The sequence below is a fragment of the Rattus norvegicus genome, chromosome 11 (assembly GCF_036323735.1).
Source record: "Rattus norvegicus strain BN/NHsdMcwi chromosome 11, GRCr8, whole genome shotgun sequence".
Taxonomy (NCBI): domain Eukaryota; kingdom Metazoa; phylum Chordata; class Mammalia; order Rodentia; family Muridae; genus Rattus; species Rattus norvegicus.
The window spans coordinates 91,034,835-91,050,222 of NC_086029.1; the positions used below are offsets into that span (position 1 = coordinate 91,034,835).

Below are 15,388 nucleotides of genomic sequence, written 5' to 3' on the forward strand. Positions count from 1 at the left end.
CGATCCCAAGAGGGAGCCCTGTGTAATGCTTTACTTGTGGGTTATTGCTGGAGTTAAACGAGATCTCAGCAGAAAGAGTCCTCTTCAGTAAGGCTTAAGACAAGCTATCTAAAATGGAGCAGTTCCTAACCGAGAGCTAAGCTACAGACTGTAGGAGCAGCTCTGTTCTAGAAGAATCACATGCTGGAAAAACACGTTTGCCTTCTGCTTATTCCTAACTCAATGAGGGGGAAAGGCCTGGCTGACTCGGGCACTACAGAAGCACCTCTAGGAATGACAGGTGGGGACACTTCTCAGTAAGGCCTGAGCACACTGGTGACGGGAGAGGGATAGGTATGGCAGGGGCAATGCAGACAGTAGCAGAGCACTGGGGCAACAGGAAGTGTGTTCCTCAGCATGTCACCTGCTGCTGCTCTTAAAGCGTCCAGGAAGAACCCAGATGCACCTACCCGACTGCTGAAGCAGAGGGAGTGAAAGGGAAAACACACTGCAAGGGTCCCAATTTTTTTCACCCCTGCCTCTATTACTAGGGGAGCATTTGCCATGTCAAACCCACAGGGTAAGTGAAAGTCAGTTAGCCCTCTAGTATGGGAAGTAGACAGATAAGTTGCACAGTGGTGAGTGCTTGGAATCGTCTGGTTAAAGGTGCTCCACTACGGGTGCCCATGGAGGGAATGTCAATCCCTCTGCAGAGACAGCCTGCCCATTCATGCAAATGCCCCAGTGGTTCGTCCCAAGAGAAAAGGAGGGAAGGATGGACGGGCACTATGATCTGAGGGATGTGAAGAGGGCTTAAGAAGAGTGCCTTTGACCAGCATTCAATGCTCTTGTTCCTGTCCACCCCACATCTGCTTCCGGCTTCCTACATGGTCCCACACAGACAAGCTTGCCCGGGTTCTCTCACGGTTGTGATTAAAACATCTACAAAGCCAGGAGAGGCATGATTAACTTTCGTCAGGTTCCAAACATGACTCTGCAGGATGATGTTACCAATTCTATCCACATGTACATATGAAACTTTTGTTGTTGTTGTTGTTGTTGTTGTTTATTATAGTCTCTGGCACTGTGATTTTTTTTTAAAGATGCTGCATTAAAATGTCACTCTCTGAATCGTAAGACAGGGTCTTGCTTACTCCATCCAAGGTCCTACCTTGTCTCTTCCTCCTCTTTGGCTTTAACTCCCTTACTTGCTCCCCCCGTCAGACACTTTCTCCTCCACAGAAATCTCTCTGACCATCAGCTATAGGGGGCCTTCTCTCTTACAATAGGTCTGCAGTCTGCTCATTGTGGAGCAAACTGAATGTGGCCGTGGATGCCTGACTAAATTCCCTCGGCTGACACGTTAAGAATAAAAGTTACACCTTATTTGAGATAAGACTTAGTACAGTGTATAAGTAGAAAAGGCGTTCTGGTGAGTGAAGAAGACAGAAGAAGAAAGCCAGTCCTCTGCAAGACAAACGCAGGGCTGACTTTTCCACACACAGACTCACCCAGCATGCCGGAGGATGGGGGATTTGGCTGAATCAGATCTGCAGAGATTTCCTGAATGATGTCCCACAGTTCCCATGGCATCTGGGGCTTGAGGATATAAAATGGCTGGCTGGGGTTCAGCCTTCGGTAACTCTTATAGGTTTCGAAGAAATTGTAGTCTGGTTTCTGATACCACTGAAACAGAAGGAGGCCGTGTGCTCAGCAGAGAAACCTTACGCAGACATTCTTGCCAGAGGATCAGCCTTGTCTTGTGGACGATCCCAAACATCAAATCCCAACCCTTAGTGGGCAGTCTAGTCTGGGCCACGAGCAGAGCCTCCGATTATAGGACTGTTGGGATGGTGATCTTGAAAACATTTCAGAGCCATCAAGTCTGGGAACGGTATAATCTGAAAGGGGGTCTCTGCACCATCCAGGTTGTCTCTTATTTGTTTGTTTGTTTGTGTTTGTTTTTAAGCAGTTCTCACTATTTAACCAAGGCTGGCCTTCGGCTCCTGGTGTCAAGAGATCCTCCTGCCTCAGCTTCCCTAGTAGCCGGGACCATCACACCTAGGTACCCTTACTGTTAAAGGAGAGGAAACTGGAGAACAAGTTGTTGTATCTATGGGCTCAGAGTCCTTCGCTTGACTCATGCAGACCCGAGTTATAACTGATCAGAGGGAAGCAGTAGACTGGCGTGAGGACACTGGTGATAGCCACAGCTAGGAGCCATCAATGGACATTTAGGGACAAAACATACCAAGATCGGTGCTTTCTGCAGCTTCTATAAAGCCATTCTCCCTAGGTTTCTATAGCCCATGGTAAGAGACGCCACATATATAACCCATGTAGAGAACCAAAAGTGAGTAGACACTTCCAGAAGGCCTGAGAATCCAGCAGTCCCATGGCTCACATATTCCCTAAAAGAATCACCATTGCAGTTCTGTGCCACTGAGTTAGGAAACCAAGCACAGGTGACTTCTCCCATCTACACTCTGCTTTCCCATCTAAAACATGGGGGTGACCAGGCCTCCTCCTACTTCTTGATAGTGTTACAAGAGAGTGAAATGAGAGGAGTTTTAGACACTGCAAGTGAGGAGCAGAAAATGTGACGATGCAATTGATGAGGGTAACAGTAATTACTGTCACTTCCCACCGAGGTTCATCAGGTGCAAGTACAGCGAGGACCACATCCTGTTCCACAATATCTCCTACCCAGTCTCCGCCATGCCCAATACCCACCATTGCTGGAATTTGCACATGACCTTCCAGGGAAGGCAAGCACAGGCACTAGTTAGGATGGGGGAATTCTGAGTGTGCTAGTCCCCATGGAGTAGGCTGCCTAAAACTCAAACAGCCAGGAATGGCTCAAGTCACACACGACTTTAAAAACATAGCAACATGAGGAAACCTGAGGGCAGAAGGGTGACTCACTTACCTTTGGGATATCTGCATGATACACGGATGGGTCCCATACAATTAGGATTCCTTCGGTGTACAAACTGTCCTTGAGGAAGCGCTTTTCTGTGGTGACTAACTACAGTGAGAAAGAGAAAAGCTGTAATGTGAGCATTTGTGTGTAAATATTCAGCTTGTAATAACACCTGGTACATCATCGGGTTGGTACCCACTGAGGTCTAGAGCCCCATCAGGATCTAAAATGGTTGAGCACTTACCTTCAGTGGAAAGAAAGAAACCAAGCTAGGGTGAACTATATTAATGACAGCTGTCAGACATTGATTACAAAAGGTTTGTCAGACTCTGAGTCTAAAGGGCCACAGTGAAAAATGGTACAGAACCCTAATCCTAGAGCCATATTGTGATGGTTTGTATATTCTTGGCCCAGGGAGTGGCACTATTGGAAGATGTAGCCTTGTTGGAATAGGTGTGTCACTATGCTTGTGGGCTTTAATATCCTCTTCCTAGCTGCCTGGAAGCCAGTATTCTGTTAGCAGCCTTCAGATGAAGATGTAGAACTCTCAGCCCCTCCTACACTATACCTGCCTGGATGCTGCCACGTTCCTGTCTTGATGATGATGGACTGAACCTCTGAACCTGTAAGCCAGCCCCAATTAAATCTTGTCCTTCATAAGAGTTGCCTTGGTCGTGGTGTGTGTTCACAGCAGTAAAACCCTAACTAAGACACATACCTTGCCCAGGAGCAGAAGCAATAAAGATAATAATGGCTCATTTTCAAAGATGCCACTGGCTGGGGTCCAATGACAGACACACTGAGAATACTGGTGAAAGAGCTAGAGTTGGGACCAATCTGGGGCCAGCAGGAAAATTCCCACCACAAACCTCCGAAAACAAGGACCCCTCCCTTCCAGGAAGAAAAAAAGCTGGTTTAGTTCCTAGAACAGATGCAAGGCAAAATGTCACACAAAGCCACCTGACTCCCAAGTGAGAGTCTTAAATGGTACACAGAGTTGATTTGAAAGTTGTTTCGCTCCACCAAGTGCACATAGTACCCTGCCTCGTTACCACTGTTCGAATTCTGCCCCAATTGTTTGCAAGGTCTATGACTCCTGTTAGAGTCTGCTCAGGGTCCTCTCCCCTTGAAGTGCTTTTGTATCGATCACCGCCTCCTTGAGTCTCATTCAAGAGGTCCTGGAAGAGGTTCAGCTCGAACCTTACACTGGATCCCTGCTAGCGTCTGCCAGTCCAGCAACAGTCCCGCCCCGAATGACTAACAGCCATGCTTGTTGTCTAGTCACCTTGGACATGACAGGGTCATATATCTGATAAGCTTTAACTAAACTTGCCATAAAACTTAATGATGAGCCCACACCCTATTCATCTTTGGTAAGAAGTAAAAGAGCACGAGTGCCAGAGGGAAGGATAATCCCCAGTGACTACAGACATCCCCTCTTGATTACTCAATCAGTGAGGAAGGGAGGAAGAGACAGACACTCTGTGCTACAAACTATTCTCTGAACTCAGCCATTGTGCCTACCGCTCTGGGCAGATGCCTGGTCTTGCGAAATCCTAAAATAACAAACTGTCCTGCTTTGGCTACTCTGGGTCTCCAATACTCATATTCTGAAGGGAGGGTCCTTAAGTCTCACGGGGCAAGTCAGAAACGTGGGATTTCAAATCATTAAATATAATTAAAGATCTACGGAAATCCTTCCAGCCATCCACAAAGTCTAGTGTTTGCTGTGATTACATTGTCTCCCACAGGAGCCAATACAGACCATAGTTTCTCTGTCACCAAGACAAGATCACGGTGGCTATGGCAGAGTACCAGAAGGCTGCAGCTCATGTGGAGGGACCAAGTATACTTAAAAAAATACACACTTCAGATGCAGGTTCCCACCGGGGTAAGGAGATGCTCATCTGCAACTGTGAGACTGAGCCAGAGCCCGACTCCCTATCCCACTCTGGCTGCAGATAAGCGATTAGCCTGTCTGGCTGAGAGCTAAGTGTGCCAACCTTGATGGGATGATTTTATAAACCAGAGAAAGAACTTTAAGCCAAAAACTGCATTTAGACTTAACAATTTCACTTTAAGGAACTTATCCTAAGAAAGAATCTACGATCAAAGGAATACATGCATGGAATCGTCGATTGAATTATATCTCAAAATAAGGAAAGTGTGGCAGTGGAAGACAGAAGATAAGACCTGGATACAAAAGGACCCAGGTCCATTCTTGTCTTCACCCCTAATACTTACTCTCTTCTCCCCAAATCAACTATTTTAAGTCTACCTCGTGAGCCAGCTCTGCCACTCCTTTGCATCTGCCCAAAGAACTCAGCATCCTAGTCCACCGACACCTGCCCGGCCACGTCCATTGCTGCTCTATCCACAATAGCTAGGAAACTGAAACAAGCCAGATGCCCTTCAGTTGATGAACAGACAATACAAACGACACAGATACACTTCCTCTTCAGCAGGGAAGAAAAACGAGAGCCCAAACATGGCAGGCAAACAGACAGGACTAGAAAAGATCATACCGAGTGAGGCAATCCATACCAGAACAACAAATATCGCATGTTCTCTCTTACTGGAGATTCCTAGCTCCACACCCGAGAGATGTAACGTAAGTATTACGGAACACACCGAGAACTTTGGAAATAGAACCCAGAGGCCCCTTGAGCTGGAAGTGACCTAAGTACCCTCTCCCTGAGGACAACCTTCATAGTAACAGAAGGTGCTATAAAAGTTCCCAAAGGTGAGAAGCCACCAACAGTCCCAGCTATGACACCTATGAACCGTATCAACTACCAGCATGGCACAATAACCCTAAGGGTAGAGTACACAGACCTGGGCGGTAACCAACAGTTCTCTAATTGGAATTAAGACAAGCTCAACGAGAGGGATGCCTTGCCTGGTACTGGAGACTTAGCTAAGTACTCAATGCTGGTGGTGCAGCGGGCCTTAGAGAAGAATCTACATCCCAACCACTACTTTATTAAACCTGCATAACCCCTAACTACAATCTAAACATTTGTCCTTACACCCACTGGTAAGGGCAGTCCTCTCCCCTCATCAAGGAAACTTTTCTTTGTAACAGATGAAGATCATTATAGAAAACACAACCATTCAAAATATGGAATTGAGGAGCCCAGTCCCAGTGGATACATCTACAAAACGCTACCACACCCAGGGCACAGGGAACATTGCAAAAGAGGGGGCAGAGAGAGTCTAAGAGCCAGAGGGCCAGGGAATTTGCTGTGAGATTGTACCTCCTAGTACTGTTAGAAACTGTACAGGTAAAGTCTCATCATGTGACTGCCCCAACATGAGCTCAACATGGATGACACCAGCAAACACGCCAGCCTGGACAGGAAAAGCTCAGGAGGCCTCAACCCTACAGGGAGAACTGCAGGCATCTGGAGCAGGAGGGTGGTCCTCCCCAGGAGAGAGCACACCCATTGGTTGTCCAGTGCCAATCAGTCAGCCCAGAAAACACACATACAAGTGACATTATATGGACTCAGCAGAATACTGAGGAATGAGTGTGTGTGTGTGTGTGTGTGTGTGTGTGTGTGTGTGTGTGTGTGCATATAACTATTAGCAAAAAAAATGTCGTGGGTTTTAAGGAGACAAAGGAGGAGTACATATGGAGTTTTAGTGTGAGGGAAGGGGAAAACATTGTAATTAGATTGTAATCTCAAAAATAACAAAAAACAGGAGCTGCTTTAAGAATCAAAGGAAACCGGGAAAGAGAATAACATTTGAAATATCAACAAGAAATACCCAATTTAATAAAAGTGGTGGAAGAAAAAATAATCAAATCTGGGACATGAGTGAATAGGAAAGAAAAGTAGTCCAAAGGTTTAAAAGTGAGAATAGCTACGTCCCTTTAATATACAACACACACACACACACACACACACACACACACACACACACACATATGTGTATACATATATACACACATTACATACACACACACTATGAGATCAACCATCAAAACACTCATCTCAAAGTTGATCTTGTCAAAACTGCATGGTGCATATGGCAAAAATAAAATTGAAAAGTGACTGAAAATGAGAGGAAGAAAATTACAATAGACCCCTCTTACCTCAGTCACCCTTGATAGGCCCCAGTCCTACATCACAGCATCATGGAATCACAGCATCATCGTATCCCTGCAGTGCCTGACAATGGCACAAAAGGGGTTCCATGTATGGTACAAAGCATGACAATGTCATGAACTCCCTATCCCCCCCATCACATGTGCACAGGAAGACTTGAAGAAGCCGGCTCCAATTATGGGATACAGAATGGAAGGACCGCCCACTCGGTTCCTGCCCACATTCCTATCTCTGTCAGCAGGATGTGCATACCAGGTAAGTATACATCAGTGTAATCATCCACAATGACTGATTTAAAATGCTACCTTCTCTTACCACTGCCCCCCCTCCAGTTAATTTTTTAGCATGCAAGGGAAGAGGCTAGCAGTGGCCTCATTTGACTTCTGCAGACTTTCCCAGCATCTGCAGCTTTACTGTCCTCAGAAATCCATCCAGCTTGAGAGGCTAGATGGCTAATCAAAACACTGATGTCACTCGTGCCATGCAAGACTTGTCGAGAGGTGTCAAAGTTGAGTTTGAAAGTTATCGTGGGAACACTGATTCTGCCTGAGGTTAACATGCCACACCAGAGAATTCCAGGACTGATCGGAGCACCATTTTATCAGTGAGTAAAGGGAAGTTCCAGAGAGAAGGCAGAGTGCTGTGAGAGGCTGAATTTAAGGCGGAGGTAGAAATGAAAGCTGAGGGCACCCTCCCACCAGGTGGTCAGCAGGAACACGTGACACTCTTACAAGTGCCAGGAATTCAGAGAAAGCACAGCGTCTTGTCCACATGGCAACCACTCACTCACCTGAACTGCTGGAGGCGAATGAAAAGGCATTCCAAGAGACCGGAGAGAGGTGAGAAATGGTAGATTTGAGAGCAGAAAGTAGCCAGGGCTGGGGTGTGCCAGAAAGAAAAGGGACAAGCTATCAAGCTGCACTGTACCCCTTTCCATGGCCCTCAAATGGCATGGTTCTGAACTATGCACATCCACTCCCACCAGGTGATGTTCAAATGTTACCTCAAGGAAAGAATCCCTGAGACCTCTGGGGGTATGGGGATGTGGCAGTGTGACTTCCTGCCCCACTTCCTCCATAGCTATCCCTGTGGTCTAGGTAGACTTATTCCTCATCTCTAGGTCTAGATGTCTTGTACACACACACACACACACACACACACACACACACACACACACACACACCCCACATCCTAGCAGGCCTTGCCTAAGGAACCAACCACTGTAGGGAAGGGCAAGGCTTTGCACTGAGGCGCCTGCACTTCTCTTGCAAGGCAGCATGACTTGATTCAAAGGCTCGAGATGGGCGAGGCATGAAACCATGATGAGGAGACTCAGACATGCCCACAGCAACGGAGCTTTGATGAGCATTTATCACGAAAGGTTATTCCAGGCACATAGGTGTTGCTGTTCAAAGCAATCTTCAACTATAAAGTGACAGATATTAATAATAGAAAACAAGTAAAGAACATGAACACAAACACACACACACACACACACACACACACACACACATACACATACACACACACAAAATGACACAAAATGGCAGGGGGGTTACTCATCTGTGACTGCACAGAACTCCGCTGTCCAGCCTTTACCTCTGACTAGTTGGGATGCTTTTCTCCCTAGAACACTTTCTCTTCTGTAGGGCTGTGCCCCGTCCTATTGAAATGATGCAAACCTTATTCACAGTGTGTCTGTATTTAGAGCCAGGGCGTTTAGGGAGACTCTGGGGGTTAAATGAGGCCATAGGGTGGAACCGTCATCCACTAAGTGTGATGTCCTCACCAGAGAAAGAGACACTGGGGCGTTTGTGTACGGGAAGAAAGGCCAAATGAGATCATAGTAAAAAGCTGGCTGTCACCAGAAACCAACTGTGATGCCACCATCAGCTGGGTTCCTGGCCACCATGACTTTGAGAAAATAAGCTTCTGTGGATTTTATTATGCGGTATTCTGCAATTGCTGTTTCAGCTGACTAAAGTATCCTATGTGTACATGCATGAGTATGCTTTGTGGGATATAATAATAGACATGAAGGTATATCTGAACATTAAAGAAGAACTCTAAGTGCTTGAAGCTGTGAGATAAAAGCATATGTGAATCCATACCCCTGTGTGTAGATGAACATGTACAAACATGTATAAACTATATATATACACCATGTACACCTATTAATGTATGCATGTAAACATGTACACACAAACGTCTATAAATATGTATACATGTATGTGTTTTGTGTGTGTATACATGCGTGAACATGTATATATGTGTATATGCTGCACATGTTGTGAATGTAAATATGTATGTTTCTTAGCTCAACCTGCTCCAAGGATGGAGAATCAGTGCTACTCCGTCAGGAGTGAGCACACCAGTGATGGAGCTTGGTTTCTGGGACGACTTTTCACTAAAAAAAGAGCCTGCGAGTTTAAAGGAAACAGAAGAAAACCACGGATCGGTCCCTATGCAAGCAAGACAACACAAGGAAAGTAAGTTTTCTGAACTTTCAGTGCCCCTGAATAATGCCCCCAGTTCTTCATAGGGGAATTAAATCTTTAGCTGTTTCCTGAATTCAGGGCTCTGCTCTGATCTAAATAACACATTTTCTCTTAGGTTCTGGTCCTGCAAACAAACGGTCACGCCCAGTGTGTATGTCTAGGGCCTAGTGTCTATGTCTTGGCCCTAGAGACTTCTAGGGCCAAGAGACTGAAGCGGGGAGTTCCTGGGTCTTTGTATTTCAAGGTAGAGTGGGAGGCCTGTGAACTTCACTTTAGGCGACTTCATATATTAATGTGCAGCATAAAGCCATCAACAGGGCCCAGGGGCAGCTACACTTGGCATTCATACAGCAAGGAGAAAAAAACCACTTGGGGGGGGGCAGTCCTTGCCTGAACAGTGTCTGGTTAGTAATTTGGGGTAACTGGCCAAGCTTTTGTCCCTCTGTCTTTCACCGCAGACACTTAGGCAAACAGGGTCAACTCGTTTCCTTAATTCTTATTTAGAGGCAAAGTCTCCCTGTGTTCCCTATGCTAGAGTTGAATGCCTAGGCTCAAGTGATCCTGCCTGCCTAGTGTAGCTGGGATTCCGTGTGTGTACTACCGTGCCTCCCTCCCACTCTTCACCGTGCAGTATTTACTAAGGAATTTATAACATCCAGTCTGTACAGTCACAACTAAATTAATAATGATGGGATACAAGCCCAGCAAACGCCCTGGAACGTGTCACTACACCAGAAAGCACAAAAGTGCTATAAAAAGAAAAAAGAAAAGGAAGAAAGAAAAAGAAATGTGAGGGTGTGCACATCGCAAGAAAAAATAAATAGAGCCGGAATGAAGAAGCCACCGCTGGACAGATCTGGAATAATTTGCCACAAATGGAATTCAGAAGAGTAATGAATTACAAGCCACTGAAAAGAATAACAAATGTTGAGTCCTTACCAAAAGAAGGAAGGGAAGGAGGGATGGAGGGGTGGCAGGCGCAAACTGTTTTGTTTGGACTGTAATAACCCGTTTCTTAACCTGTCCGTCACAACCTCACGTGGATTCGTGTATAACTGTGGGCGTGTGGCAATAAGGAAAGCTTGCAGAATGCACAACCACGAAATAATTCAAAAGCAAACACCCAAGGAATCTGAGGTGTTGGGGGGCTTCTCATCCATATTGTATTATAGGGTCTCCCTGCAGCCATAGGTCTGAACACAAAATATTTTGCAGAATAGGCTACCATGCAAAGCAAAGCCTAAACCCAAACCCAGGCTCAGATGCAAAACTACCGCATGCTACACACTGCAGCATGTCTGCTGAGCATTCCAAAGTTTTCTGCTCCTACAGAAGCATAATGGTTCAACAACAACAAATACTTTCAATTTAAAAAGAAGAAGCCTTGCTATACTGGGGCTAAAATATTAAAGAGGGCTTTGAAGATATTCACATTAAACACAATTAAAAGGACAAAGCTGCGGAATGCAGTATCTGTGTCTGAGTTAGAACCAAAAAGAACCTGTGATTTCCTACGACACACACCAAAGTGTTTAGGAATGGTATCTATCATGTGTACAACATGGTGATAATTACAGTACTCAAGGGCCCAAGTTTGAGTTTAGCCTGGGCTCTATACACAGAGAGATTCTGTCTTAAAACAATCGAATCAAATCAGTCAGTCAAGCCTTTCTCTTCTGGCCAACTCTGGTACCAGGAATGCATATGATGCTCTTATATGCATTCAACTAACTCTCAAACACATAACAATAAATCAACAACAACAACAACAACAACAACAATAATAATAATGCTTGGAATAAGCTTAACCAAATAAATGAAAGACTTTGACAATGAAAACTTTAAGGCATTCAAGAGAAATCGAAGAACATGCTAGAAGACAAGAAGAAGACCTCCCATATTTATGATGTGGAGAAATCAATACTGTGAAAACAGCCATCTTATGATTTAACACATCCCTCCCCTCACCAAATTCCTAGTGCCATTCTTCACAGAAATGGAACTAATTTTAGAATTATTCTAAAGTCAACTTTAGAATTCATTTGGAAGCATGAAATTCCTTGGATAGGCAAAGCTAGAAGATCAGTCCAGGGATGATGCTGCCCACGATGCGCTGGTCCCTCCCCTCACTCACTAAGAAAACACCTTACAGCCGGATCCTATGGAGCCGTTTTCTCAATTGAGGTTCCCTCCTTTCAGATAACTCTAGCTTGTCTCAAGTTGACGTAACATTAGCCAGCACACTCACTGTTGGAGCAAGTCATATAAAATTCAACTGTTTGGGCTGGAAGATGGCTCACCCATTAAAAGCAATGTCTGCTCTTCCAGAGGTCCTGAGCTCAATTCCCAGCAACCATGTTGTGGCTTATAAACATCTATACCGGGATCTGATACCCTCCTCTAGCATATAGGTATATATGCAAATAAAGAACTCAAATACACTAAATAAATAAACAAACAAAGCTTAAAATTTTTTCAACTGTTTTTTATCAGTGAACTTTGGACTCTGTTATTTTACCAAACTAGTTGTTAGTGTTCTAACAGAACGTTTTTTGGTGGGGGGGTTGGGGACTGGATAAAATTTAGCTTTTTATGTATAATATGATACCATTTGTAAACAGATGGGATTTTTTTTTCTTTTCTTTTCTAATTGTTGTGGTGAGGACTTCCAGTAGTGTTTAAGCAGGAAGAGCACAGACAGGTGTCCTGGTCTTGTTCCTGCTGTAATGGAAAGCTTTCAAGTTTTCACCACTGCAAATGGCGTTTGCCTGTTTTTCATAAATGGCCCTTGCTATGTTAAGGTGGTTTCTTTCCATTTCTAGTTTATGGAGCAATTAATCATGAAAAGTATCTGCATTTTGTCAGATACTTTTTGTTCATCAGCTCAAATGATCATTTCCCCCTCAATTCTATTAATCTATCATATATGTCATCAATATTTTATGTCTAACCATCCTTGCATTCCATAAATAAGTCTCACTTGGACAAGGTAGCCATCCTCTTTTAAGGCCATCTAGTCTGGAAAGCTGTCATTTTATTGCCAACTTTTGAATAGTCCATGAGAGACATTGACCTGTAGCTCTCTTTTGGTGTCCCGGCTGGTTCAACTATGAGGGAATGTTCACAGAACAAGTTAAAGAGTCTTTCCTTCTCTTCACTCTTTTGGTTAAACATTTTCAGAAAGAAAATTGCTTTTAGAAAGACTGTTTAAAAAGATTACTTTAATATTCTATATGGTTCATCATGAAACCAGGGAGTCCTGGACTTTGTCTACAACTTTAAATATATATATATATATATATATATATATATATATATATATATATTCAATTTTATTACTCATTCTAAGTACGGAAGGCTTTAAGCTTCATTATGGAGTGGTTTTGGAGTTTTGTTTCTAGAAATTTGTTCACTTCATCAAGGTTGTACTATTGGTGTAACTGTTTTTTTTTTTTTTTTTTAAAGATTTATTTATTTATTATATATAAGTACACTGTAGCTGTCTTCAGATACACCAGAAGAGGGCATCAGATCTCTTTACAGATGGTTGTGAGCCACCATGTGGTTGCTGGGAATTGAACTCATGACCTCTGGAAGAGCAGTCGGGTGCTCTTAACCGCTGAGCCATCTCTCCAGCCCTTGGTGTAACTGTTTATGGAATGGTCTTTTGTAATCTTTTTGTAAATGTCTGCAGAACTGTAGTAATGTCTCCTTTATAATCTCTAGTTTTAGTCATAGGGTATCTTCCCTCCTTTTGCCTTTGTCCCTTGAGACAAGATTTATCAATATAATTGAACTTTGCAAAGAACCAACTTTGGGCTCCTTGTTTTCCTTTATTACACCCCCCCCATGTCTCTGTCTCTCTGACACTCTCATACACACACACACACACACACACACACACACACACATACATATATAAAATCTCTCATCTTTATTATTTCACTCTGCTAGCTTCATAGCTTAGATTTCTTCATGTCGTAAAGTTATGTTAATTTGAAGTCTTTCTTATCTTTCTTACCTTTTGATGTATGAATTCAGAAGTAAAAAAAAAAGTCCCCTTTACCAGTACTTTAAATGAATTTTCTAAGTTTTATATGCTGCATTGTGTTTTCAATCATTTCTAAGAATCCTCTGATTTCATGTGTTGTGGGCTACTGAAGTATAGTTATCCCATTTCATGGAAGTATTTCTAAGTATACATTAAGTGCTCAAACAATCTTGGTAAAATAGGTTTCTGGACTAACCATAAATTCCTGCACAACACGATCCTGAGCTAAAGGTTAACTGCCTGACCATTTATTGCTGTCTGTCCACTTCAGTAAACAGCTCTTGTTTGCAGTAGATGTCCGGAACTGCCTTTCTGAGTGGTGCAATCATGTTTTCTTGCCCTTAAAATCTGAACCAACTGGAAGTCAAGTCTGCTTCCCACTAATCTTTCTGGGAATATCTTGTCAGCAATTAAAGCTCCATTTGACTTATTCAGGCCCCTCAAATACCCCATAACACCTTTGTGACCTCTTTTATCTGTTGGTTAAAGAGTATGCTGTGTGATTTCCATGAGTTGGGGGAAAAGAAAGAAAGAAAAAAAAAACCCCTGGAGATTATAATTCTTCACTCTCAAAGGAATAAAGGGCAGAAAAAACAGAAGAGAAGGAATGAAGAGAATCATACAACAAGCCAACTAGAACTAACATGAAGAGATGTTCTCCAACCAAGAGAGCACACATTCTTCGCAATGACAAATGGGTATTTTCTAGGACACACTATGATGGCTAACATTATGTTTTAAGTTTAAATTACTATGCTCAAGAGATCTTATCAAACAAAAAACTCAAGCCCCACTTGCCCTAGGACAGATAGCTACCTGGATGGCTGGGGGTTCTCTTGCTTGCTTAAGCTAACAACTGCTTCTATAAACAAGCTTGGTTGCCCCAACAGCACATAATGTGCTTAACCGCATGTTAGCAGGAGGTACATAGACAGGATGCATGCTTGCCCCTGGTTGGACAAAGGTGGAAAGTAAGTAGCCTTGGGGATTTTACCTTTATCAGTCCCTAACTAATAATGTAATTTGCAGCCATACTATGGAAATCCCGGGTATGAACCTGACGAACACCCATCATCCTGGACAGTATTTTAAAAGCTTGCTTTAAATGTGGCTCAAAAATTGTGGCAGTGTTGTTATTCTTACCTGGTGGAGTCAGCATCTTCCAGAGGCCCCCAGAAAGATCAGACCCAAATTCTAAGGCCAGACCTACGCTCTAGGACACCAGGGCTGAAGGGCCCCCTAGAAGGTGTGTACTCTGAGATGTTCCAAGATTCCAAGGCATGCTTTTGGTCTTACAGGCTATCGGAGTGAACCGCCATCCCGAGAAAAGCAGTAACTATCTACCAGAGGCCTCCTTTGGTAAGCCATGGTAATTTGCCGCGACATCTCGTCTGTTCAAATCCCAGTACAGGATGAGGAAGGATTCCACAGCACCTAATACCCTCCTATCCAGGGCAAAATGCAGAACGGTGTCCACCCACCTGCTTCTTGTTCAGCTACTGGGAGCCAAAATGGAAATTGGTTGGGCCCAGTTAAAGGTCATAAAGTTTTGTTTATCTGCGCTCTCTCTCTCTCTCTCTCTCTCTCTCTCTCTCTCTCTCTGTGTGTGTGTGTGTGTGTGTGTGTGTGTGTGTGTGTGTGTGTGTAGTCTGTTTTCTGGTGTGCAAGCTGGGAGCTGAGGGGGATGTGGGTCAGGCTCAGAAGAATGTATAAACGATGGTTGCCACTCCGTGTTGTTCTGCCCTCCTCTGAGTGCGTGACCGTTCTGTGTTCTGTGCTTACCGGTTTTGTTTTTGCTGTGTCTGCCAACACCGACTACCACTAA

General features: G+C 43.9%; 1 protein-coding gene across 11 annotated transcripts in view; it reads right to left on the minus strand.

Moving 5' to 3' along the window:
* St6gal1 (ST6 beta-galactoside alpha-2,6-sialyltransferase 1) overlaps positions 1–15,388 on the minus strand; it is a 126,631-nt gene that overhangs the window by 3,354 nt on the left and 107,889 nt on the right. For 10 of the 11 annotated variants that reach the window (XM_039087995.2, XM_063270296.1, XM_039087993.2 and 7 more), the window contains 2 exons: positions 2,909–3,007; positions 1,491–1,665 (listed from right to left, as the gene is read on the minus strand). In XM_039087995.2, the coding sequence (XP_038943923.1) occupies positions 1,491–1,665; positions 2,909–3,007 (274 nt within the window). Of the gene's footprint in view, positions 1–1,490; positions 1,666–2,908; positions 3,008–3,620; positions 3,711–5,427; positions 5,571–15,388 lie in introns of those variants that run through there. The other variant, NM_147205.2, reaches the window with a different exon arrangement.